Below are 25553 nucleotides of genomic sequence, written 5' to 3'. Positions count from 1 at the left end.
AGGACATCCAACCGCTGCATAAGTGCATTGCTAAAAGTGTTATCTGTGTATATTCCAGGTACATGACAACCTGTGCTTCCCTGAACTAGTCTATACAAATGTTTAGGATGAGTCTGTTAGTCTCTCTAACAGTGAACTGCCCAATCAGCACATGAATGTAAATATTAACTTATGGACAGGATACTTACAGATGGGATAACGCTGAAAGATCATTAAAAGCACCTTCAGGTACAACAGAAATGTCATTGCCGTGTAGAGACCTATGCAAATGAGAAACAATTATGTGCTTGGAAATAGATGGCAAAGAACTTAATAAATGGCATCAATGCAATATATTTCCAGACATCTGCATATATTATCAGTATCAGTTCCTTGTAATCCACCCCAAAATTCACAGTCAACCAAGACTGCTCTCTCTCTCTCTCTCTCTCTCTCTCACACACACACACACACTTTTTATTGCTTGTAAGCCACTTTGGATGAGATTTGCCTGGAAAAGCAGCATGCATGTTTTGGAAAATACTGTACTTTTCCGTGTATAAGACTAGGGTTTTTTTTTTTTTTTACTTTAAAATAAGGTTAAAAATCTGGGGGCGTCTTATACACGGATAGTGCATATGCCCATTTTCTAAATTTGGGGTCCCCAAAAGTAGGGGGCGCCTTATACATGGGGGCGTCTTATACACGGAAAAATGTGGTAAATCAATAAAAAATATTTGGAATCTGAGCAGAACATAGCCTTACTCTCAGGGATGTGAACATGTTACAGCTGCCACATCACTACCATAATAAGCAGCCCTGCACCTCGTCATTCCCCATCTCTCATAATGCATAATGTGTGACACGATATCACCCCTTTGAGTATTTCTTCACCCCTAAAAGCAGCACCAAAGGAAATGGAAGAGACTGGGAAATTAGTTTCATGTCACACCTTTTGCCAAGGGAGAAGATGTGGTGGCCATGCGTTTGGCCATGCAAATAATTCCAAAATGTTCAAAAGCTTTCCAGTCAAACCAACATCAAACACATGAAAACTTATGTTCCTAATTACATACTGTTAGGGATTTATCACAGTAAAACAAAATTTGTTCGAAACACATACATGTCAACTTTTCATTCTTTTGAGTAATTTACTAGATATAGCATGGGGCAATCTGTAATGGTCCACTCAAACTCTGTCCCACCTCAGGTCAAACCATCCCTTGCACCAATAGCAAGAGCAAGGGTAGTATTCTGGCAGGGTAATATGGCCACTTGCTGTCCCAAGAAGTACGGGACTGAAGTCAGCCGTATCTCCTTCCCTAACTAGGCTTGGTCAACAGGACGCAACAAGACTCATGTCGGACAGAAGAAGCTTGACTTCTCTGAATATGTGTTGTTTTTAACCTTTAGGGATATCTATTCTGTGATATAACGGACAACGACTCTGCATAACACAATAGTGTCGAAATTCTACCACTAAAATGTTCCAGCTTAAGAGGATACTTACACTCTTATTTGCATGAAGCCAAGTTCAGGACAACATGATATGGGCACCAATACCTCTCAATCTAATGCCACAGAAATCCATCCTCTTCTCCTGCTTGCTACAACCAAGAGTGGGGAGAGAAGGGACCACTGCGGCATTAGGATGCAATAGTCCCCATATCATGTCTTCTTGCTGCCCTGGAGATGTCAAAGCAAAACTTGCTGTGTACAGGTTTAAAAAAAAGGTAAAGGATCCCTGACGGTTAAGTCCAGTTGCGAACGACTCTGGGGTTGCGGTGCTCATCTCGCTTTACAGGCCGAGGGAGCTGGCGTTTGACCACAAACAGTTTTTCCGGGTCATGTGGCCAGCATAACTATGCCGCCTCTGGTGAAACCAGAGCAGCGCACAGAAATGCTGTTTACCTTCCCACCAGAGTGGTACCTATTTATCTACTTGCACTTTTTGGGGTGCTTTCAAACTTTCACGGGGATTCGAACCGCCGACCTCCTGATCGGCAAGCCCAAGAGGCTCAGTGGTTTAGACCACAGCGCCACCCGCGTCCAACAATCCTAGCAGTCTACCTCACATGATTATTTTATTGTGCACTCGAGTTCATACCTTATAATATGGCTACATGGGGCACTGCAAATTATTTATTTATGGAATAACTGTAGTTCAATTACTACATCAGAAGTTGCTTTAGGTTGATTCCATCAAGGTACCAGGGTGAGTGACTGCTTAGGGAATTATCCTAATTATAAACCATTAAGACCCAACTGAGCAGTTTTGGTGACAGAATCCCACACTTCTCTGGTAATGTATGAGATAATGCAATCATTGGTGGACATGAGTGGTGCTGGGTCAACCCACATCCCCTAGCTCAAACAGCACTGATAGGGGAATATCTATTGCCATATTTGGCCATTCATACTACCAGAGCCATGGGGAAGGAGCACCCACACTGCTTGATTCAGGTCTCATCCTCCAAGTGGTACACACAAGAAAATGAGTAATAGAACATTACTACTTACAGCAGCCTAAGCGATTTCAAGCCATCAAATGTTCGTGCCGGGATACACCTGAGACGATTGTAGCTCAGAATTCTGAAAGTATACCAAGTAATTAATTTTCAAACTAGATACCATAAATGCAGAGCTGTAAACTCCAGTTTGCATATTGATTTCTTCATCATAAACACACAGCCAAAATCCAGATCAACCATCAGGGTTATTAATAAAGATTATATTGTCCTTAAACATTTTTTTTGCTACACAAATACACTTACAAAGTAAGCAGCTGAGTCATGTTGCTGAAGCTCTGGTTAGAAAGGGTGCTGATTCTGTTGTTACTTAAATCTCTAAAAAATAACAATAAAAATCCAGAAATTCTTTAAGTCATAACACAGATGTTCAAACACCAAATCCTATTAGTAAATGTAGTATTATTAATTCTTATTTAAAATGTCAGTTTATACTGCCACATGCAATGAACCCAGCAAGCATTTTAACTAAAGTAGGACTAAAGACAACAAAATGAGAATACCAATATTACAAAAAGAAGAAACCCAAATAATATCCAGAACTAGACCCTTCAGATATGAACGTAGTGCTAATACTTCCCTTTGTGAAATAAAACTTGGAACTACATGGCGTATCTGAACAAGTGATTTCCTGAGTGATAATAAATGCACCCTTTTGGGGCAGACAGGTGAGGATGCAACATTTCTTAACTGGTATGCTTTATATTTAAAGTATTAACCACTTTTGTTTCATAAAATATGTGCTACTAGAAAACATACTTTTGAAAAATGCAAACACATTTTGATTGTATTTATACATGATGCACTTTAGTAAAGTTGCTTCTAAATTGATAGTCTCCTGAAGATTAACTTTGAAATCACCCTTAAAGCTGAATTTATCTTCTAAAAAATCCAGCAAGCAGCTCAGAAATGCTTCACTAAAGATGTTAAGTGCTGCCACTATTCTTTCACCTCCTGTTCTTTCACTATAATGCCATCTACTGCTGTATAACCCTGTTCCAAGCAAACTAATCCAATTTCTCTCTGCAACCGAATATACTTGTGTAATGCCTTTACACTCTTTAATACTGTGTGCTATCCATATAATAAACAACTACATCCAGCATACTCCATGGTGCATCTTTTGGAGTGGATAGCAAGGTACAGTCGTACCTTGGATACTGAACGCCGCAAACCCAGAAGTGAGTGTTCCAGTTTGGAAACCCAAACATCTGACGGGGCTTCTGTGGCTTCCTGCAGCCAATCAGAAGCCGTGCTTTGGTGTCCGAACGTTTTGGAAGTCGAACGGACCTCTGGAACAGATTCTGTTCGACTTCCAAGGCACGAGTGTATTCAGTCTGCATACTTTCTAATGAATTGTGCTGTGATTAGTGGACTAAATATAAACTATTTCTAAAATGTGCAATAGAATTTTAATTGCTAAGGGGTCTGGAACTACTTCATTTAATGGAAGAGCAGATTTTAAATAACATTAGCGTAGAGAGAGGATTACTCACATAAGAGTTAAGTGCTTGTAGTTTGAAAGTTCTTTGGGGACAAGGGTAAACTGGTTTCCATCCAAATAGCTACAAAAGGGAAGATAGAATGCAATATTATTTAATTGAAATCACCAATAGTTCATTCCATGACTCTAATACCCACACACTTTTTAAATAATAACATGACAACTGGGAATTAGATGAGATCAACCATCAGTTTAATAGCCAGATGCACACCTGTACACTAACAGAAATAATTTGACTACGGTGAACCAATATTTTCTATTTGATGCAAACACATCTGGCTTGTCGGAAAAGGCTGTTTCATTGTATATCAGTACTTCTTTGTAAAAAGTGGAGTTTTGGATTAGCAATAGTGTGGTAGAGAAATGAAGGGCGATGTTACAACTGTTATCAAAAGTAGCTAGTAACACTCAGGCAGCATTCTGCTCCAGGTAATGATTCCAGCAGAAAGAGGGATCTGGTCCAAGGCAGAATCAAGTGATGCAAGGAAGTGCCAATCCAAGCCAGGAAGAGCAGGTACAAGGTTCCAGCAAGGCGAGAGTTCAGCACTGCCGAATCCATACAGAGCTGGAGCAAGCTGTTGTTTCTGTAACAGGCAAACTCTAAATATTGTTGCAGCTCCCACCTCCCACCTTTTTAATAAAAGGGGCCTTGCCTGTCTGGACAACATTTTGCTCCTATTGCATGCAAGAGATTGTGGTTTCATTGGAGCATCCGGGCTGGGGCGCACAGAGTCTGAGTGTGCGACAGTGCGACCTCAGGCCAGAGGGATGATGGCAAAATGGGTTCCACCTGTGCCACCGCTTCCCGGGCAGTGCAGAGTGAGGGCAAGTCTCTCTAACTCTTCGAACTCTAATTCATGGCCTTATCCTCTGAGGAGGAATAGTTAAACCCCGATGTCATAGTGGACAGTTGTTCTTTAAAAATATATCGCAACTAGCAGGTTGCTAGGACCATTGCAAGTGGTCCTGATGTCCAGATGTTCCATGTGAACTCATGGAATCCAGCAGAGCTTTGCTAGAGGTTGTGCCAGATGTGACTGACAGTAGGAATTCGGCTGAAGCCACCCATATAGACCTTTGGTTCATCTGCTTTTTGAAATTCTCCAGGCATGCCTAGGTTCCTCCCACAACACACTCAGAAATGTTTGTCATGCAAAGCTCCATCCTCTTTGTAAAACGACAGATGTTTTTTGGAGGCTGGGTGTGGGTCTTATCAGAATATTCTTAAGCATCCATGATCATGGTTTTGAAAATGTTCAGAACTGTCCAAGGTAACAGAATATGTCCTGTCATGTCAGAATACTGGGCCAGATAAACTGAGCACACAAGCAGTCTTTCAGTGGAGGTCAAAACTTCAAGGTGCATGAAGGGATCTTGAGAGAATTTGTTCATCAAACCCTTCAGTCATGTGATCTATTCATTATGATTATTAATAATTTATTATTTATACCCTGCCCATCTGGCTGGGTTTCCCCAGCCACTCTGGGCGGCTCCCAACAAAATATTTAAAATACTTTAAAACATCAGTCATTAAAAACTTCCCTAAACAGGGCTGCCTTCAGATGTCTTTTAAAAGTCAGATTTTATTTCCTTGACATCTGATGAGAGGGCATTCCACAGAGTGGGCGCCACAGCCAAGAAGGCACTCTCCATTTCTCGCAGTGAGGGAACTGCCAGAAGGCCCTCAGAGCTGGACCTCAGTGTCTGGGCTGAACAATGGGGGTGGAGACGCTCCTTCAGGTATACTGGGCTGAGGCCATTTAGGGCTTTAAAGGTCAGCACCAACACTTCGAATTGTGCTCAGAAATGTACTGGGAACCAATGTAGGTCTTTCAAGACCGGTATTATGCAGTCTCAGCGGCCACTCCCAGTCACCAGTCTAGCTGCTGCATTTTGGATTAGTTGTAGTTTCCGAGTCACCTTCAAAGGTAGCCTCATGTAGTAGTCCAAGCAGGAGATAACCAGAGCATTCATTACCTATTTTACTTTTTAAAGTTAACACTCTACTCTTCAGCCAGCAAGGCTCCCAAAGCAGCTTACAAAGAATTTGGAACTCTTCTTTTAATAATAATCACATCTAGAAGAAGTGGGAAAGCAGAATGCAGGAATGGGAACTCTGGCCAGACAAGGGGCAGTAGCCGATAAGTGAATCTCATGTGATAAAAGTTGCTCCATGTTACAAAGGCATCATGAAGACAAGGCCATTAAGAGGTCTCAGAGACCGCAAGCCTGATCTTTCAGAGCAATATAACCCTGTTCTGAAGACGCTGAACACCTCATTCCAGTTCAGATGGACCTCCAACTTTTGCTTTCACAAGTGATACAAAGCACTGAAGTGCACCACTAATATACTATTTTTAAACAATTGATATTGTAACACTTTAAGACCAAAGGATACATTTTATAGTTGAGAAAAATCTGAAGGCACTATAAAGGTAAGCCACAAAACAGTGTACTTTGTTGGTATGCATGGAAATGCAGAGTTATTCTCAAAAAAAGGTTTAAAAAGTTAGTAGATCAAGTTTTTACCATTATTGGTTCCAATCAATATCCAGAAAATAACTCCAGGAGAAATAGATTTCCAATGTTTGGATAGCTTCTGAAATGAGTGTTGAAAAGGCAAATCATTGAAATACCATACCTGAGGTCCTGTGAAAACTATTTAGCAAAGGCAGACTAGGATCTTGACCAATGGGCAGTCCAATAATGTTAAGTTACCTGCCAAAAGCACCCCCATCACTCTTGAAAGAAACATTGTTGCTGACATTTAATTTTAATTTTAATTTTTGGTACTACTTACAGTTCAGTTACATCTTTGGGGATGCCTTTTGGCAAAGTCTTTAGACCTTTGTTGCTACAACGAACCACAGTATCTAGGCAAGTACATTCTGCGGGGCAGCGGGACAGTGGAGAGCAGCTGTTGTCATCATTTCCTAGTTCATAAAGAGAAACATATAAAGATAAGTCATGCTCAGCTGACAGCACCTAAGAATGGCAGCAGCACAATCATTTTAATCTGTTCTAGATATATAGGAAGTTTCTGCTTTCAGGTAGCTCTGTATATATAAAATATAATATTATCTTCAATTATCAGGGACATGATGTATTTTAACTTCCACTACATGGGCACCTGACGGGACGCGGGTGGTGCTGTGGTCTAAACCACTGAGCCCAGGGCTTGCCGATCAGAAGGTCGGCGGTTCGAATCCCCGCGACGGGGTGAGCTCCCGTTGTTTGGTCCTAGCTCCTGCCAACCTAGCAGTTCGAAAGCACGTCAAAGTGCAAGTAGATAAATAGGTACCGCTCCAGCGGGAAGGTAAACGGTGTTTCCGTGTGCTGCTCTGGTTCGCCAGAACCACATGCTGGCCACATGACCCGGAAGCTGTATGCTGGCTCCTTCGGCCAATAAATCGAGATGAGCGCCACAACCCCAGAGTCATTTGTGACTGGACCTAATGGTCAGGGGTCCCTTTACCTTTATATGGGTACCTGCATTTTTAGGGAAAAGGCACTTGGTGCCATAGCTACTGAAGAAATAGCTCAATTGGTTGTGCATTGGGCTCTTAATCTCAGAGTCTGAGTCCCACGTTGGGCAAAAGATCCCCTCATTGCAGGGGGTTGGACCAGACGATCCTTGTTGTCCCTTCCAACTCTATGAGATGTCTCAACTTGAATGGCACAGGCTTAACTGACCACAAGCAGGATCCAAATACAGTGGTACCTCGGGTTAAGTACTTAATTCGTTCTGGAGGTCCGTTCTTCACCTGAAACTGTTCTTAACCTGAAGCACCACTTTAGCTAATGGGGCCTCCCGCTACCGCTGCACCGCTGGAGCACGATTTCTGTTCTCATCCTGAAGCAAAGTTCTTAAACCGAGGTACTATTTCTGGGTTAGCAGAGTCTGTAACCTGAAGTGTATGTAATCTGAAGCGTATGTAACCCAAGGTACCACTGTAGCTGCTTAGACTTGCACAAGCCTAGTGGATTCCTTGACATTTCCCTCACTTTGAACAGCTATGCCTCCCCACGTCAGGTCACAAACTGCTCTTGACATCATGCAGTATGGGAATGGAAATGGAATTGTTACTGTGTATTGATTCTATAGTTGTAAGCAGCTTAGATGCTTTTTTGACATATATGCAGAGCAACAAAGATATTCAGGTGGAAGTCACAAAACTGGCTTATTTAGAGACTGGAAGCAGATGCTGGGCATGCACAAATCTTCTCCAGCTCTTGAGGGAGTAAATTCTCTTGAGAGGCTAAGTGAAGACACCACAAAATTCCCAGTTTAGACATTTTCCTTGTGATGATGTCACACGGCAGGCTTGAGGCCACCATCTATCTCACTTAAGGAACAATCCTAGGGAGAAAATAATGTCTGAACAAGCCCATGCATGATACTGAGTTATATATTATTATTATTATTATTATTATTATTATTATTATTATGCAGAAGGAATCCATGTCAGTGCTGCTCCAGTTCCAGGGGCAATCATATTGCTAGCTTTTCCCACACAACCTTTGACTCCTGGTGTTATTGACACAGACAAAGCCGAAGAGAAAATAACACCAGAATCATCCTTAAAAGGCAACGGTAAGTAACAGATTTAACTTCTGTGTTATGGATAGAAGGATCTGTCAATTTCAGTTCCCTTGGTTTCTCATTTTTCCAATTTTAAATTCATGTCTCTGCATTTTGCAACAATTTGTGATTCTTTTTTTAAAAACTTCTAATAAACACATTTTTATACGTAGTTTTGACTAATGTACACATTTTTGCAGGAAATTCCCCTTATATAATGCATTTTTTGAATTTTGAATATTAATTTTTATGCACACGTCCCCCTAATGCATTCTTTTTTTTTTCTTGGTTAAAGAACTGCATCGCAAAATTTGGAGAAGTTTGAATTTTGAATAACGGGTTTGTTTCCACCTGCATGTTGTTTTTAAAAGTGCTTATTTGATACATTCAGCTTTAAATTTGAACGGAACTGAATTTATTTATCCTCCACCCCTATTTTTCATACTACAATTTTAATTGTTGTATTTTAATCTTGTTTTTAAGTTGTATTCATTCAACTTGTTTTTATTATTGCTTGTTAGCTGCCCTGAGCCCAGCCTTGGCTGGGGAGGGTGGGGTATAAATAAAAATTGTATTATTATTATTACAATGATGAATCTGCCACGAGAGACATACAGCATGTGTGCTCCGTTTCTTACCGTCGTCACAAGTGAAGTCCTGAATGGCCACATCCTGTATAGGAATTTCTTTCAGGAAGTAGGGTTTCTGGCAGCGGGGGTTGCCCGTCACAATTCGCTTCTTCCGCAGCCATTCTCCCAGCCATGCTAAGTGACAGTTGCAGTTGAAAGGGTTGGCTAAGAGGTTTCTGATAAACACATGTGAACAACACAGGGCTCAATTTCAAGCGATGAAAACGCACGCACAAAAATTAAAACACCCTGTTTGCACTGCAAAAAAGTAGGATTCGTTTTACTAGCCATTTTCATTCCATCCACCTATTGCATTTTATGCGATGGCGATGCAGATGAAATTCCACCCGCAAAAAAAAACCTCTTCTTGTCCCCCACCAAATATCAGGATAGCAATTTGAGAGTCTGAGCTGAGAAATCCCGATACCTTAAAATGATTTCTAAATAAGATGTATCACAAATCTGACTTGCTGTCAAGCTATCTACACACAATAATACAGTAATTTAATGTCAAAATGTACGCTGATTACTTTATATTATTAGCTTTAACCTGACAACAGCTCTTTCATTAATTTGCCTCTTCAAGATTTCCATCTTTTATTTGCTCCAGAGAATAGGTTTTCCATATAAACTGACAGCTAAGTTGATTACATGCCAGTTATAAAAATGGATTTACTTCCACAAGTCTCAGTGCTTTTGGCACCTCCACATTTCAACAGAGGCCTATTGACAATTTCATTATTTATAAATATGCCATCTTTAATATGCACGAATTAGTCATTAGGTGTAACTTGTCACATTGTGAGACGGCAGAGGATTAAGTATGCCGGTAATTACGTTCTTCCCTCAGAAATTCCTGCCACAGAAAACCCAATTGTTAGACACACCACATGCCTTACTCCCCCCCCCTCCAATATTCATATTTCCTTTCACTGAATATTCATATTTCCTTTCACTGAATATTCATATTTCCTTTTACGTACAGTTGACTCACGGGGGGATTGTTTCAAATGTATCTCATTTAGCCTGCAATCCTTTGCACAGTTGCCTAGGAATAAGCTCCATTGAATACTATGGGACATACTTCTGAGTAAACATGCATATGATGACTGATCTAGGATTGCTACAATTCCCAACTTTTTGCTTAACAGTAGAGCTCCTTTTGAACCTTTAATAGCACCCTTACAGAGGACACATTTTCTGCTATTTTCTTTCTCTAGATTACCTGCCAATTTTCTCCATGCCTAGCTACAGTTGGAAAACAGGAATATGGTCAGTTAAATGGCAACAGGTCTGTGTTGTTCTATGGCAATTATTAGTCCTCAGAGCTGGGTGTATCAGGTGCTCAGCTTTAACCAAACTCCTTTATACAGGTAGTAACCATTTTGCGTGCGTTCAAAGCATGCATGACTATGAGCACACACATCACCACAAACCTGGAAGTGGCAGAGAAAGGGGGCAGATGGGTAACAGGGCGGCTTATACACACCCCGCTATCACATGCAATGAACTGGAATGCAACCTCCACACAAATCGGTAGTTGCCTGTATTACACAAGTTATCTCAGGAGTAACCAGATACAGAACCAAAACAAATTATTAAATAGCTGATTCTAGCAATTTAAGGGGGAAGAAGAAACACTTCTATCAGGTGGCGCTGTGGTCTAAACCACTGAGCCTAGGGCTTGCCAATCGCAAGGTCGGCGGTTCGAATCCCTGTGACGGGGTGAGCTCCCGTTGCTCTGCCCCAGCTCCTGCCAACCTAGCAATTCGAAAGCACGTCAAAAGTGCAAGTAGATAAATAGGTACTACTCCAGCGGGGAGGTAAATGGCACTTCCGTGCACTGCTCTGGTTTCGCCAGAAGTGGCTTAGTCATGCTGGCCACATGACCCGGAAGCTGTACACCAGCTCCCTCGGCCAATAAAGTGAGATGAGCGCCGCAACCCCAGAGTCGTCCGCGACTGGACTTAACAGTCAGGGGTCCCTTTACCTTTTCCCACATTATTTCTCAAAGCAGTTCACGAAAAAGAGACATTTCCCTACTTGTGAGTCGATTGCAATGTGTAGAAATGAGGTGAGTGAAATGCTTGCCCATTTCTGACCAGGCCCTCTTTAGTTATTAAGGCTAATAACTAAAGAATTGCGCCCAGTTGCACATGTTTATTTGCGCTAAGTAAATGAATAAATTTATGAATGTTTCGGTCACCCGAATAACAGTTCAGAGCCTCCACCCAGCTGTTCATACTCTGTCACTCTCCCCTTTGAAAAAAAATGGGGTAGCATGAGAAGAAGGGAGTTTTATGGGTGTATCTGAACAACTGCAGATCTTTGGACAAAAGCCTCAGGGCTCTCAATACACCCTCTGAGTGTCCCTCATTATCAGTGAGTGCTGCATTTTGTGTGAAACAACCCCTTTGGTTGATTCAGCTGCACTGGTACCCTGAACCAAGGGAAATCACTGCTAGTCAGACACAATATTGCATGGGGTTATTTAGAAACAGTATGAGCCAAACAATTAGCAGAGATTACCAATGTATTTTCACATTTTGTCACCTCTCAATTTGAATTTTGAATTTTAGCATTCTCTGAAAACTTTCACATACGTGACTTTGCAAGCACTCTTGACTTGTTCGTTTGGTGACTGAACTGTGGCCCTCCAAATGTTATTTGACTCCAACTCCCATCAGCCCCAGCCATCATGGCCAATAGCCAAGGATGATGGGATATGAAGTTCATCTGGAGGGTCACAAGCTAGCTACCCCTAATTTAGATATAACACACGTGTATAAATGGCAAGGACTATGAATGCAAGAACAACTTACAGTGTAGACAAGGAATGAAGAGTGTCAAACGCACCAGGAGCAATTGTGGTTATTTGGTTATCGTATAAGGATAGCAATCGAACAGAGCTCAGGCCTGTGAAACTGTCATTACTCACGCAGCTGATGCGATTGCTCCTTAGCATCCTGAGGAAAAATGAAACAAATCAGTTTGTTACTCCAAAGGGTAGTAACACCATCATCCCTAATCAGAATATCTGGAGGGCATGAAGTTGGGGAACAATGCCATAGAGAATGTATTGCACATCTCATCTGTGTACATTTCCCTGTTGTTGTTTCGTTGCTTAGTCGTGTCCGACTCTTCATGCCCCCATGGACCAGAGCACGCCAGGCACTCCTGTCTTCCATTGCCTCCCGCAGTTTGGCCAAACTCATGCTGGTAGCTTCGAGAACACTGTCCAACCATCTCATCCTCTGTCTTCCCCTTCTCCTTGTGCCCTCAATCTTTCCCACCATCAGGGTCTTTTCCAGAGAGTCTTCTCTTCTCATGAGGTGGCCAAAGTCTTGGAGCCTCAGCTTCAGGATCTGTCCTTCCAGTGAGCACTCAGGGCTGATTTCCTTCAGAATGGATAGGTTTGATCTTCTTGCAGTCTGTGGCACTCTCAAGAGTCTCCTCCAGCACCACAATTCAAAAGCATCAATTCTCCGGCGATTAGCCTTCTTTATGGTCCAGCTCTCACTTCCATACATCACTACTGGGAAAACCATTCCCTACAGTTTACTAAACGTTTTATGAGATGTTGTATTGCATTTTTTCCCTGAGTTATTAACTTACTAGGCATGGATGCTGAGAAATAATATGCTGTATTTATAAAGCACTTGAGGGCCTTAGAAGAGCCCTGTTCAGCGAAGTTTTTAATCTGTGATATTTTACTGTATTTTTGGTTTCTATGGAAGCCGCCCAGAGTGGCTGGGGAAACCCAGCCAGATGGGTGGGGTACAAATAATAAATTATTATTATTATTATTTAAGACCGTTTCCCACAGTGGTGAAATAGATGCCAATGGGAACCCCACAAGTGGGACATGAGCACAACAGCACTCTCCTGCTACTCCACATATATGATCCCAGAAATCTCTGCAACCAGACCCAACTTAAGCCCCGCTCAATCCCAGTCCAGTTTACAAATTGTGAAATTGGGGGACTTCAGCAATTTGGGAGGCACTAATAGGGGTAAAGTATTTGCCCTCTAACCAAGAGCAGCATTCATGCTCCTTGCTGTTGCTGGGTACTGCTTCTTCTTCCTACCCAAAGGATGCCAGAATAATAGCCAGAGGAATGGTCCTAACAGCTCGGTTTCTATGCAACACCAGTCATAACCGAGGTTGACCCAGGGACTTAGTAATATCCAAAAACACATTGTAAGGAAGTGATGGAGGGGGGACAGTTATAAGCACATTACATGCTGTTCCACACAGATGAAAAGACATGTGCCTACATCTGCTTCCTACATAATACTTCCTTATCTGTGACCAGAATTTACTTCCTGCCCTCTGTGAAGCCATATACCTATCCAAAAGATATTAATTGCAATTAGGCAGCATATATGATTAATGCATTTTACATTATAAGAAATGTGAGTCAAAGTGAGCATACATCCATACCCAGAAAACAAGACAGAAGAGAAGTTTAAGCAAAGAGAGCAAGCAAAGTAGAGAGAAGAATATACTTACAAAGTTTTGAGACTTTCAAGTCCTTTGAACATTTTGTGGCGCACATTCTCCAGCCGGTTACTGGTGAGCAACAGCTCATTTACACCCGATCCTCCTTCAAATGCTCCTTCTTCAATATCTGTGATTTTATTATTGCTCAGATTTCTATTGTTTCATGGCAAAGCAAATTAATAGGAAAAGTGTTTTGGAGAAAAGGATCCATATAATGAAGAATACAAAAAGCAGCGACTAAATTCTGGTCTAGCAACATGATTTCAAGAAAGCGCTAATCTGGGGATAGAGACCCTCTAGCCCACAGGCCAGATTTGGCCCAGTACGAGTCACAATTTGACCCACAAGGATGTTTCCCCCCAAAACCATGCCACGTGATATACATGGCTGAATCAACTACAGAACTATGTTGTCTGTGAGGAACTCAATTGTGCAGCCGATACTTGCAGAAATCAAGCTTGAAGTCACCACTCATCAGCTGATAGGAAGTGACTTAAAGTCTGCTGACAGGGGTGCTTCAAAGCACTGTACGGGTTTCTTTAAAAGCCCTTCAAAAGCCCCGCATGGTGCTTTGAGATCTCAACGATCATCACCTGAGGGCACTGTGACTTTAGGTGACTGAGAGGCGGGCAGCCAGTCTAAACACTGTTTGGGATTCATTCAGAATTGAGAAAACAAAGGCTTCCAGAAAGGAAACAGAAATAGATTTTCTTCACAAAATAAAAATCCAGGAATATAGTGACAACATTAAAAATAAATAAATCACTGTGTCTTCTATTAACAGCTTCAATTTTAAAATAACTGATTCACTATAGTAGATTGTATTATCAGCATTTTGGATGCTTATTCCACTTTTATCCTGCAGGGATGTTGCCTGTTACACACACACACTTGGATTGAGATCACTCTAAGCAGAACTGATTTCATTAACTTAGCTTCGAGCAGCGAGTGCCAATAGCTATCCCAAATATAAAGTCAGGTGACTCTAGAAAAGACATGGAGGTGGTTTGACGTATCAGTGCTACTGAACAAATCAGATAGAGACTTTGGCAAATCCTGTGATCTCTGCTGGCTTACTGTTTGTAGTTTAGGTATGCAACACAAAATAAATTAGCGTGGGTTGTGGGTTCTTGCACGTGGGACCATATGAGCATTAAGCAATTCTCCCTTTTTTTCTCCCTAGCATATGGAAATTTGGGAATCAAGGATACAAAATATTTTAGCAACTATATGAAATGGGCAAAATTCAATGAGCCTTCCTTCAGTATAACAGTAGGATTTTTGTTATCTTCAACATACTAAGCTGCCTTATACCAAGCGAGATCACTGGTCCTATCTAGTCCTGTTTTGTCTATTCTGATGGGCAGTGGCTATAAGAATCTCAGTCTGCTACCAGAGATCCTTTCAGTTGTAAAAGCCAGAGACCGAACCTGGAACCTTGCACATGAAAATGTAGGCTCTACCGGTGAGCAATGGCTTCCCCTTCCCCTTTTGACTGTGCAAATAATCTGGCAGGGATAAAAGAAGAGAAAGAGAGTACGACTGAAACACTGGCAAAATGAGCACCCACGTTCCGCAAAGAATACCACAGGCTGGGACGTTTTACTGCTTTGGGCTCCTGCAAGAATACTTTACACTTTTTCTTAAATTATTGCACCAAGGCCACCTATATAAGGCAGGTTGGCAGATAAGCTTACATTTTACGTAGTTGAGGAAGCTTCTTAAAGATCCCTGTAGCCTCCAACACTGTAAATTCATTGTTGTTGAGTCGCCTGTAGAAGGAGTAGCAAGACATAAATTTAGGTTATTGTGACTTGTTTAGTGAAGGTGCGTAAGTGCCAGCAATGACACCAATTCACAGGCAGGAGTGGAAGAGAAGCACCACTTGACTGCAGGATAAGGGGAATTTTGTGCACTTCCAGTCAAAAAGAACAGTCACCAATAGTTGTTGGAAAATATGGATCAATTGCAGATGCTTCGTGCATTAAGTGTAGTTAACAATAATAAACGCCGCAAGTTTATATCAGGAAAGGCCTACAAATTCTAACACACGTTGTCAACGCATAAAATTTCATACATAGTACAAGAATATGCACCCTTACAAAATATATACGGTGAAAAAATGAAAAATATATACATTGATAGGCTATTGTGTGCATGGCCCAATCAACACTGGCCTCGTGCAAACAAACATCACTTGGAGATGACGCATATCACCCTGGCAATACGTGAAGCTAGCACAGTCCTTCTTGCATTTATGTGAACATATAAAACAACCAGCAGTTATAAACGTACAGATTATATATCTATCCATTCCTGCATGGTCTCAGCAGGTCTATTTCCTTAACGCACAGTCTGTTTCAGCATAATTAGAATAAATCGCAGCAGCACACAAGCTGCGGCATAACTGCACTAATTTTTGGTGTAATCTATAAGCATCCATTTCTAAATCTGTAACTCAGGCATGAAAGGCTCCATTAACCTCATTTAGAGTTAGATGCAAGCAGGATTGCACACTAGGAAAAAATAATTACAATAAATGTAAATGCGGGGGGGGGGGGGACGGACGGACGGAGGCGGATGCAAGCAGCTGTAATTCGGAGCTTTAGCAATAGGCTGTTTTTCAACTGCAGATATGAAGTTCCACAAAGGCATTAGTACCTGTTCAGGCTGATATTATATTTGGCACATATTATATTTGCTCCCTGCTTTATTGCAGTGTGAATTGCATAGTGCAATCCATTGGACAAGCTGATAGCTTGTCTTTCTATTTGGGGAAGGGACTTTAGGTCCCTTTCGACTGCATTTTTTCCCCATCCCTATTTTTCAGAGTACGGATGGGAATCATCAATATTCTCAGCATCCGTGGGAAGTGGAGGAAATACTTATCTAGGTAGCTCCAAATGAAACACAGTGGAACAAGGAAGTGATTGATTATCTCATCTAGGAGTCACCTGTTGTACGGTACATAGATCACAGACAACAGAATACCCAACACAAGGGGCGTTCTGTCTAAGAATCAGCAATTATTGTTGAAGACATAGCAATAATGAAGGCTCACCTGGCGCCTTCATTATGTATCTTCAGTGCCAGTCAAAAACATTGCTCTTCTCCCAGGCCTTTGGCTAAGTAAACAATCTATGGCCTTTTAAACCTGTTGGAGGGGTTACTGGTTGTTGCTGTTGTTTTGTTACTATGCTGTGTATCTTTGTGCTTTTATATTGTAAACTGCCCTGTGATCCTTCAATCATCATCAACAACGAAGGGTGTATATATTGAACATTCTGATTACTCACTGGGCTTGAACCAATTATATTTTGCACAATACTGTGTGATAGTTGAGAGGTGGATGTACTTAGTTCAAAGTAGGTAAACATAGACTGTTTTTGCTGTGGAGAGAACTGTAAAGCAATAATGTGCCAACATTATGTACGGTTTTCTACACTAATATTTGAATTTCTTTTTCTTTGCCTTTGCTAAATGTTGTAAAGCAAGTAAAACTTAATACAATTGAAAATTCATGAATTGAAAGGATATACGACATTCCAAAAAGGATAAAGGAAGAGCAGTTATGAATTGATATTATCACCGCTGATATTCATCCAGCACACTGTTGCGAGCTCAAACTTACAGTTCTGCTGTATACTGAGGAATATGGTCAGGAATCTTGCTGAGCTTTTGATTGGAGCAGTCAACAGTTGTTCCTTCACAACGGCATTTTTCAGGACAAGCCAGGTCTGCAAAGCAATCTCCGCTTAGTTTGGATCTGTAATCTTCGGTGCCTGAGGATAAGCAGAATAAAAATACAGGTACTAAGTTCATCAAGGTGTTGGGATTATTTTCTCGTAGGGAAAAATTAAGAGAGAGAAAAGAGACAGACCTGCAGTACAGACAAATGGGTAATTTGGGGAAAGTTTTATGGTAATGAAGAAACAGTAAGGTTTAAGAGTGGGTTAAATTTCAGAGGGCTTGAAATTTGCTGGGGGGGACGGGACATGTGGTAGGATAACATTAACCGCTTGAGCTTTTCACAGCTGTAGTTTCTGCTGATTAAGTTGTCAGCCAATCCATTCCATTTTACAGTTAAAAACATAAAGCAGTGCTAATTCTTGTTAAATATATCTTATTCCCAGAGTTTCAGGATTAAGTAAATCTTTGTATTCCATTTCATTACCCTCCTTTATTCTTCTATTTCACTGGCCACAGCCCACCTACGTAATCTCAGAACCATAAAATTTAAAGCCCTGTTTTTCTTCTTCAATTTTTAAAAAGTGTGTAATCCTGATTTAAGCCTCAGCAGCCTGCTATGCTGTAGAAAGCTGCGTGACGTTCCATGGTGCTTGACAGAACCATGTTTTACTCATACCTCGCAACCACATGGTTAGATCAAGCACAACAGAAAATCTCGCTAAGTTATCACAACTTCATCCGCTTAGACCAAGGAGCAGAAGCAATGGGAGAAAGAGGAAAGAGCAGGAAAAGTGTTGCAGTGGGAAACCGCTCAACATGGCACGACATCCTTCGTACAGAATGTCCACGGTCACTGCAACATTGCTAAACTGGAAAAGACATAAAGTAGACTGCAGGGAGCAAGATCTCTTCGCCATTCTCCGCGTTACAGAATGGAGATAGCATCCTTCACAAGTCAGGAAGAAACATCTATTAAGAAGTTGAGGGTAAGTGATGTGGGTGGAGGGGGGGAGTGGGATAAAGAAACTTATATGACTGGTGAGCTCTTCTTGGACAAAAGGTGAAAAGACTGAGACTAGAAGTGGAAAGTGCATCAGGACTGGGAAGTGTACTGTTATTTGGTCCACACGCTGAACTCTACTTACAGCCCAAATGGTGAACTCCTGAAACAGGAAAGACAGCCAAGGAAGAAAGAAAGACAAGAGTGATCCCAATGGGAGGAAAAACCCCAACAAAAACAAAGCTCATCTTGCTTTTCTCAGCTAGGGTTTGGGTAATATCCTGCCTTCATCAAGGTCCATCTGAAATTCTCAATTTAAAGAAGTTGGATTTTATTCTACACTTCTTTGATTATATGATGCTTCGGCACTGTACTATATCAAAAAGAGTCAGAGTATACAGTGGTGCCTCGCAAGACGAAATTAATTTGTTCCGCGAGTCTTTTCGTCTTGCGATGTTTTTCGTCTTGCGAAGCACGGTCCGTCGCAACTGCGCCTCTTCAAGCGGCTTTAAGAAAAAAAGCGAACAAACTCGCAAGACGTTTTCGTATTGCGAAGCAAGCCCATAGGGAAATTCGTCTAGCGAAGCAACGCAAAAACCGAAAAACCCTTTCGTCTAGCGAGTTTTTCGTTTTGCGAGGCATTCGTCTTGCGGGGCACCACTGTAATTAATCTGAAGTGGTACAGTATAGCAAAAAGATACAGCAGACTATCTATTGAACAATTATATAATATGTTCATCTTCATAGGCAAAAGCATTAAAATTCTTAAAATATATTTACTGAAAGATATGGTTGTTTGAGGGCACTTTCACACACATTTGTTAAGTCCTTTAAGAAAAAAAACAACTCCCCAGTTTGCTCAGCCATACCATGGTTTAGTGCGAACAAACACACAGGCTCCCAGAGACAAGATTGTGGCTGATTTGCTTGTCTGGATTTGGTGTTGCCATGCAGTACTGAGTTAAGCCATGGTTTAGTGTTACGTTCAGACCAGGCTCCTGGTTATCTCCCTCAGACAAACTACAAACAGTAAGCTATAGAACAGACCTCAGGCTACACTTTGTGGTTTGTCTGGAGCAAGATAAACCATGAGCCCAAGTTTAGCAGTACAGTCATACCTCGGGTTACAGAAGATGAAGAAGCAGCGTTTGGATTTGATATCCCGCTTTATCACTACCCTAAGGAGTCTCAAAGCGGCTAATAGTCTCCTTTCCCTTCCTCCCCCACAACAAACACTCTGTGAGGTGAGTGGGGCTGAGAGACTTCAGAGAAATGTGACTAGCCCAAGGTCACCCAGCAGCTGCATGTGGAGAAGCGGGGAAGCAAACTCGGTTCACCAGATTACGAGTCTATCGCTCTTAACCACTACACCACACTGGCTCACTACAGACACTTCAGGTTGCGTTTTTTCGGGTTATGGACCGCCGAAACCCAGAAGTACCGGAACGGGTTACTTCTGGGTTTCGCGGTTGCACATGTGCAGAAGCACTAAATCACGTTTTGCGCATGCGCAGAAGTGTCGAATCACAACCTGCATGTGAGCAGATATGCCGCTGCAGGTTGCGAATGCTATGGGTTGCGAACATGCATCCCGAACGGATCACATTCGCAACCCAAGCGTCCACTGTAAAACTAAGCTAAATGATGAGTTAGCTCACAACAGCAGGGGGAGAAGCAGAGAGGCTGCAATCTACTCCCCGGGAGCCTGCATTTTTGCTCAATTCACCAAACAATGGTTTGGCTCAGTGTCGTATAAGAACTATGAAAAACTTACTCCTGGCTTATTCATTTTCTAGCTCAATGGTCTACAGTTTTCAAATATTATTTAAGGATGAAGTACTTTTTTGTGCAGATTTGAATTATATGATTAATAATTCTAATCCACAGGGAGCGCATTGCTTCTGAATGTCTTCATCAAGTGCCGCAGAAGTATGTTCGATTCTGTACCGATTTTTAAAAAGAAGATTGAAAGCTAATAACAGGAGCACTTATGCTTTGTCTTTATTTCCAAGAAAAGCGCTCTATCTCTCTCTTAGGGGCTTGTCAACCTGGGAAGGCACCCCATCTAGGAGAAGGAAAACACTGATCCTAAACCTATGCTGCCTTGTGTGATATATTCAGGAGGAAAAGGCTAAGGAATAAACCTTACACAAATCTGGAGTGGAGTCTCTCCTTCCGGCAACTCCTGCAGCCAAGCTGGGCCAAACATATTGCTCCCATCAGCAGCCCAGCACCTCCATACATACTTCCCAGCCTTGTGTCCCAGACAGATCATTTCAGTGCTGCCAACACAGAAGTTTGACTTCACCCCTGGAGGCGTATTCTGTTGTCTCTTGAGACAGGCGGATGCCAACAGCAACAATTGTCTCTCTTGATAAAGTCATAAAGAATCTCAATTTTAGGTAAAGGTAAAGGGACCCCTGACCATTAGGTCCAGTCGTGACCGACTCTGGGGTTGGGGCGCTCATCTCGCTTTATTGGCCGATGGAGCCAGCGTACAGCTTCCAGGTCATGTGGCCAGCATGACTAAGCCGCTTCAGGGGAACCAGAGCAGCGCACAGAAACGCCGTTTACCTTCCCGCTGGAGCGGTACCTATTTATCTACTTGCACTTTGACGTGCTTTCGAACTGCTAGGTGGGCAGGAGCAGGGACCGAGCAACGGGCGCTCACCCCGTCGCAGGAATTCGAACTGCCGACCTTCTGATCAGCAAGTCCTAGGCTCTGTGGTTTAACCCACAGCGCCACCCGCGTCCCTTTTAATCTCAATTTTAGTTGACTTCTAAAATACGCTGGGCTTGCAGTGGGCTGTTGTGGAAGTGTTGCAACAACATCTCACCACTGTTGGTGAAGTGGTATTCAGGCAGGAACTACCAGTCACCACCACTATGGAACAACTGAGGAGGTGGGAGAGAGATTCTAGCCCTTATCAAGCAGCTGCTGAGAGGCACTAGGGGAGATTTAGGGCACCTTGCCCAGGTGCAAGCATGTTTGAAGTATTCCATGCTTCAATCCTGCACTCCATTTGATAACCTACATTGGCAGCTGGCAGTTCCCAAAAGAGAACTGCTTCACCAGATGCTGCTGGTTCAAAGGAAAATCTGGACACAGTGTGCAGAAAGCTGTGCTTTTTATAAAGGATAGACCGGAATATGCCTACACTGTAAATGGCTTGCTAATGATGCTCAACATCCCCGAGTCCCATCAGGGAAAAAGGTGAAATTTGATATTATATATTTAGAACAACACCAAACACTTTCTCTTTGCTAGAGAAAAAGCCTTAATTGCTTTTCATTTTGGAATTCAGGTAATCCAGTAGGTTTATCAAGTAACTGCCAATTTACATTCTTCAAGTTCTTTCCCTGATGCGTGGGACTTTGGCTATGTGGTGCGCTTTTTACATTATTTTCCCATTCCCAGTGTATGCAAATGTGGAAATGACCGCCATGCCATTAAAAACATGTAGTGTGTGAATCACTTCTCAAACCTGACTCCAACTGGTCCTTTCAAGCCAAGAATGGTAAAGACCAGCCCTTGTGCATTTTCTTCCCTCTGCATTTAGCCAGTGCACTACTAAAGGCCATAATACTCTTCACATCATCTCTCCAGCTAGAAGATAATGTAGTACATGACAGTAAAAGCAGCAAGTGTAAAATAAGCAAGCTTAAGTGGATAAGAGCCCAAACCAATCAATATGTTAGTCTGCTGAACGTTGTGGGCCGACCATATACCTGTAAGTGCTTCAAAGAACAAGTGTCATTGATTGCATACTCAATTACAACAACGTTTTTTCCTTCCTCTAGAAAGTAAACTATAATTGGGTTTTGTTTTTTTCTGGCAGTTCATGCACCTGCAGTTCAATCCAAAGCTGCATTAGACCTTTGAGCACTTTTGCTAATCAATTATATATCACCTGTAAGGGACATTATATTGTAAACACATGACATAGTTGAATTTGTTCTTTCCCCTGTTAAGAAAGCACTGCACTCGTTTGTCAGCTGCAAGGGGTGGTTGGGGGAAAACGTGTTTCATATAACTAAAGCCAATCTCAATCATTCATGTGGAATACCTCAAGAGAATCAGCATTTAGTTTAAAGTGTGGTATAAATGTGCCAACTATTAAATTATTTTTTCTTCCATCAAAATTATTTTAACAGAAGACATATACAGCCTTTGGAAGCCTTTGCAAAGACGATTAATATCCTTTTGCTTGGCATTTTTTGCGATTTCACAAACACAGGGATCAAAGGTCATAGGTGAGCAAGCAACAGTTCAGATAGTCAGCAGGAAAGCAATAGTTTAATGCATAAAAGGCAGGAAAGTATTGATTTTGAAAGGGTGCTTAGACTTCTATTAGCTCTTTGATCATAGCAGGATTCTCTTCATTTAAAAGCAGCACAGCAGCTACATTTAAAGAATAGAGTTGTTAACAGTAAACAGGAGAGGCAAAACGGGGAAAGATATCTCTTTCTAAAATCAGATGGTACTGAATAAATTCTGTGCTTATTTGTGAGTTGGATAGCAAAGAGCTGCATGCAAAGCTCATGTACTGGGAAGACAAAACTACAAAACTATTACTATTCTAAGAGGTTTTCAGCAGGGTTAAAAATGCATGCACTCGTTCTTTAAATGTTAAAATGAAACTTTGCTTTTGGTGAGGGAGGAGGGAGTGGTACCTGCAGTTAGTCAGTTTTACTGCAGAGCCAAACCTACCTGGAATGAAATACTGTTCTTTAGCTAAATAAAAAAAGAGAGAAAAAAATAGAATATGCACCTGAATGTCAGCAAGCAAAAAATTAATTCTATTAGACTGAGGATGGACTACAGGTAATTAAAGCTAACTGTGCGGGGTAGTGGTATTCGAATGAACTTCGGATACTAGTATGATTAGATATAAATGTATTTGCAGCCAATATCAGCAGCGCTCTTCTGATATTTACACTAGCTGTAGACTGTGAATTAACTGCAGAATACGAAATGCACCTGGAACAGCTGGGAACCAGATGACAGAGGTTAGGCTTTGGAAACATGTAAGTAGGAAATGGAATAAGATTAGAAAAAGCAAACAGTACATTTCAGCACGATATAAGCTTCCCTGTGTAATATGAATGTCATGTTTTCATATTCCGTGAGTAGATTCTGTTTTTAAGATTTAACTGGTATTCCAGATCTGTTTCATTTTTTATTTGCCTTTTTTTTTTGCGCAACCGACAGAAAGGATACCTCAGAACTCTTATTATTTAATCAAAAAGCACAATTCCTTCACATTTTAATGCCTTGCAGAGGTAGTAACAAGTGTGTTAACTGTAGGAATGTTTTCTGATCAAACAACTTCAGTCCAGAGTTGCTATGATTGCTAAATAATTCAATTGGGCACCAGGCTGTGGGTTTTTTGTTGTTGTCGTTAAGGATGTCTGCAACTGCTGGTTTGTGGGGGTTGTGATGGGAGGGAGAGGGTGGTGGGGCGGTGGTTTTTTTGGAAGTGAAAGGAAAGTAGCAGCTGAACCAAGGAAATTACCTGAACAGCGAAATTTCTTGCTTTTGATTTGGCCAATCCTTTTGTTTGCCAGACGGCGGGGGCTGGTGCAGCGAGCACCACTGGTTTCAATAGGGTTTGTATGGAGATAATCCGCCAGCCACTTCAGATGGCAGTCACAAATAAAGGGGTTCTGAGCCAAATGCCTTTCACAAATAAAAAGAAAAGAGCGTTTTACATGTTTGTGGTTGGTCTCTGCAGTTCCCAAAGTTTTCCAGGTCTATTTGGGAACAGAAACCAAAAAAAGCTTGAAGCACATAACAACAAATGGACAATTGCAATACATACAGGGTCTGAATGGCCCGGAGTGGAGAAAAGGTGCCCTTTGCAATGGTTTGAAGTTTGTTATCGTACAAAGAGAGGAGGTTCAAGTTGTGCAGGTCTTGGAAAGCATCCACTCGCAGGCAATTTATCTTGTTAGCATTTAATAATCTGTGAAACAAACGACAATTGGAAAACAGGGTTAAGAGTTTGCTGTTTATTGACAAACTTTATTTTTGTAACTTTACTTTCTTGAATTTCATGCAACTTCTTTATTTATTTAAGAGGATTTATATACTGCTTAGTTACCAAAACCTTCAAGCAGTTTACATAAAACAATATACAATACAGTGGTACCTTGGGTTATATACGCTTCAGGTTACATACGCTTCAGGTTACACATTCCACTAAGCCAGAAGTAGTGCTTCAGGTTAAGAACAGTTTCAGGTTAAGTACGGACCTCCAGAAAGAATTAAGTACTTAACCTGAGGTACCACTGTATACGTTAAAATACCAAAATAAATAAATCAGATTTAGAAAAGAAGTTGACCGTTCCACCCCCAATATAAAATCAGCAGTTTTAAGCCAAAATAAAATTGCATGTCAAAATTACTTGTGCCACCTGTATGCAGTGCATTCAGTGAACTACCTAGTTTCTTAAGATATTATTTCAGCATCAAGTGTTGCATCGAATGTACACAGGTTTAAACTGAAAGTGAATATATTGGCAAAGGAAAGAAGAAAGCTGTTGGATGTGTTTGACCTTGGTTAGTATTACGAGAACAAGTGTCAAGCCAGTGTCCTCCTTTCTGGAACAGCTGAAAAGAGGAAATCAGATACTCCTGCTTCCATTTTAGATTAACCACAAACTGCAGCGTGATCCAAACCCTAAATTATGGTTAATCTTAACTATGGTTAGTTGAACAAGAGTCAGTTTTTCATAAACTGAAGTTGGCTTGTTTCAACCAGACATGGGATTAACTACAATTTAGGGTTCAGACAACATGCCAAGCTACAGAGTTAATGACAAATGGACACAGAAGCTTCTATAAACCTTGGTGTTTACATGGGAAGAAGGAGGGAAGCAGCAGCAGTAGTAACAGGCTTTATCTCTGTGTGTGAACAAGCATCTTCCATTTTAAATTACATGATTCTCTAATGAAATTTGACTGATTAACCAATCTTCAACTGAAATCTTATGCTCATTTTCCCGGGAATAAGTCTCATTGACCTCAGTGGCACTTACTTCTAAAGTAGCCATATGTAGGATTGCATTGTTAAATGTTGAAGTGGCCCACAACTCTATGATGGGGTTTCTTCTGCCTTGAATGTTGTCAGTGTT

The 25553-nt window shown here is 41.4% G+C and overlaps 2 protein-coding genes across 7 annotated transcripts in view; both read right to left on the bottom strand.

Moving 5' to 3' along the window:
• SLIT2 (slit guidance ligand 2) overlaps positions 1 to 25553 on the bottom strand; it is a 220416-nt gene that overhangs the window by 35618 nt on the left and 159245 nt on the right. For 4 of the 6 annotated variants that reach the window (XM_081019793.1, XM_081019795.1, XM_081019796.1 and 1 more), the window contains exons 13-25: positions 24239 to 24382; positions 23933 to 24096; positions 23128 to 23151; positions 17358 to 17508; positions 15424 to 15498; positions 13736 to 13879; positions 12045 to 12188; positions 9232 to 9398; positions 6812 to 6944; positions 4004 to 4072; positions 2754 to 2825; positions 2500 to 2571; positions 189 to 260 (exon numbers count right to left, since the gene is read on the bottom strand). In XM_081019793.1, the coding sequence (XP_080875919.1) occupies positions 189 to 260; positions 2500 to 2571; positions 2754 to 2825; positions 4004 to 4072; positions 6812 to 6944; positions 9232 to 9398; positions 12045 to 12188; positions 13736 to 13879; positions 15424 to 15498; positions 17358 to 17508; positions 23128 to 23151; positions 23933 to 24096; positions 24239 to 24382 (1431 nt within the window). The remainder of the gene's footprint in view (positions 1 to 188; positions 261 to 2499; positions 2572 to 2753; positions 2826 to 4003; positions 4073 to 6811; positions 6945 to 9231; positions 9399 to 12044; positions 12189 to 13735; positions 13880 to 15423; positions 15499 to 17357; positions 17509 to 23127; positions 23152 to 23932; positions 24097 to 24238; positions 24383 to 25553) is intronic. The other 2 variants (XM_081019794.1, XM_081019797.1) reach the window with 1 other exon arrangement.
• The window catches only part of PACRGL (parkin coregulated like), a 126225-nt gene that overhangs the window by 57055 nt on the left and 43617 nt on the right, over positions 1 to 25553 (bottom strand). The window lies entirely within an intron of this gene.

This window comes from Podarcis pityusensis (assembly GCF_964106645.2).
Source record: "Podarcis pityusensis genome assembly, chromosome: 9".
Taxonomy (NCBI): Eukaryota; Metazoa; Chordata; class Lepidosauria; order Squamata; family Lacertidae; genus Podarcis; species Podarcis pityusensis.
Note: the sequence above shows the minus strand (reverse complement) of the source record. Positions and strands in the feature narration are given on the sequence as shown.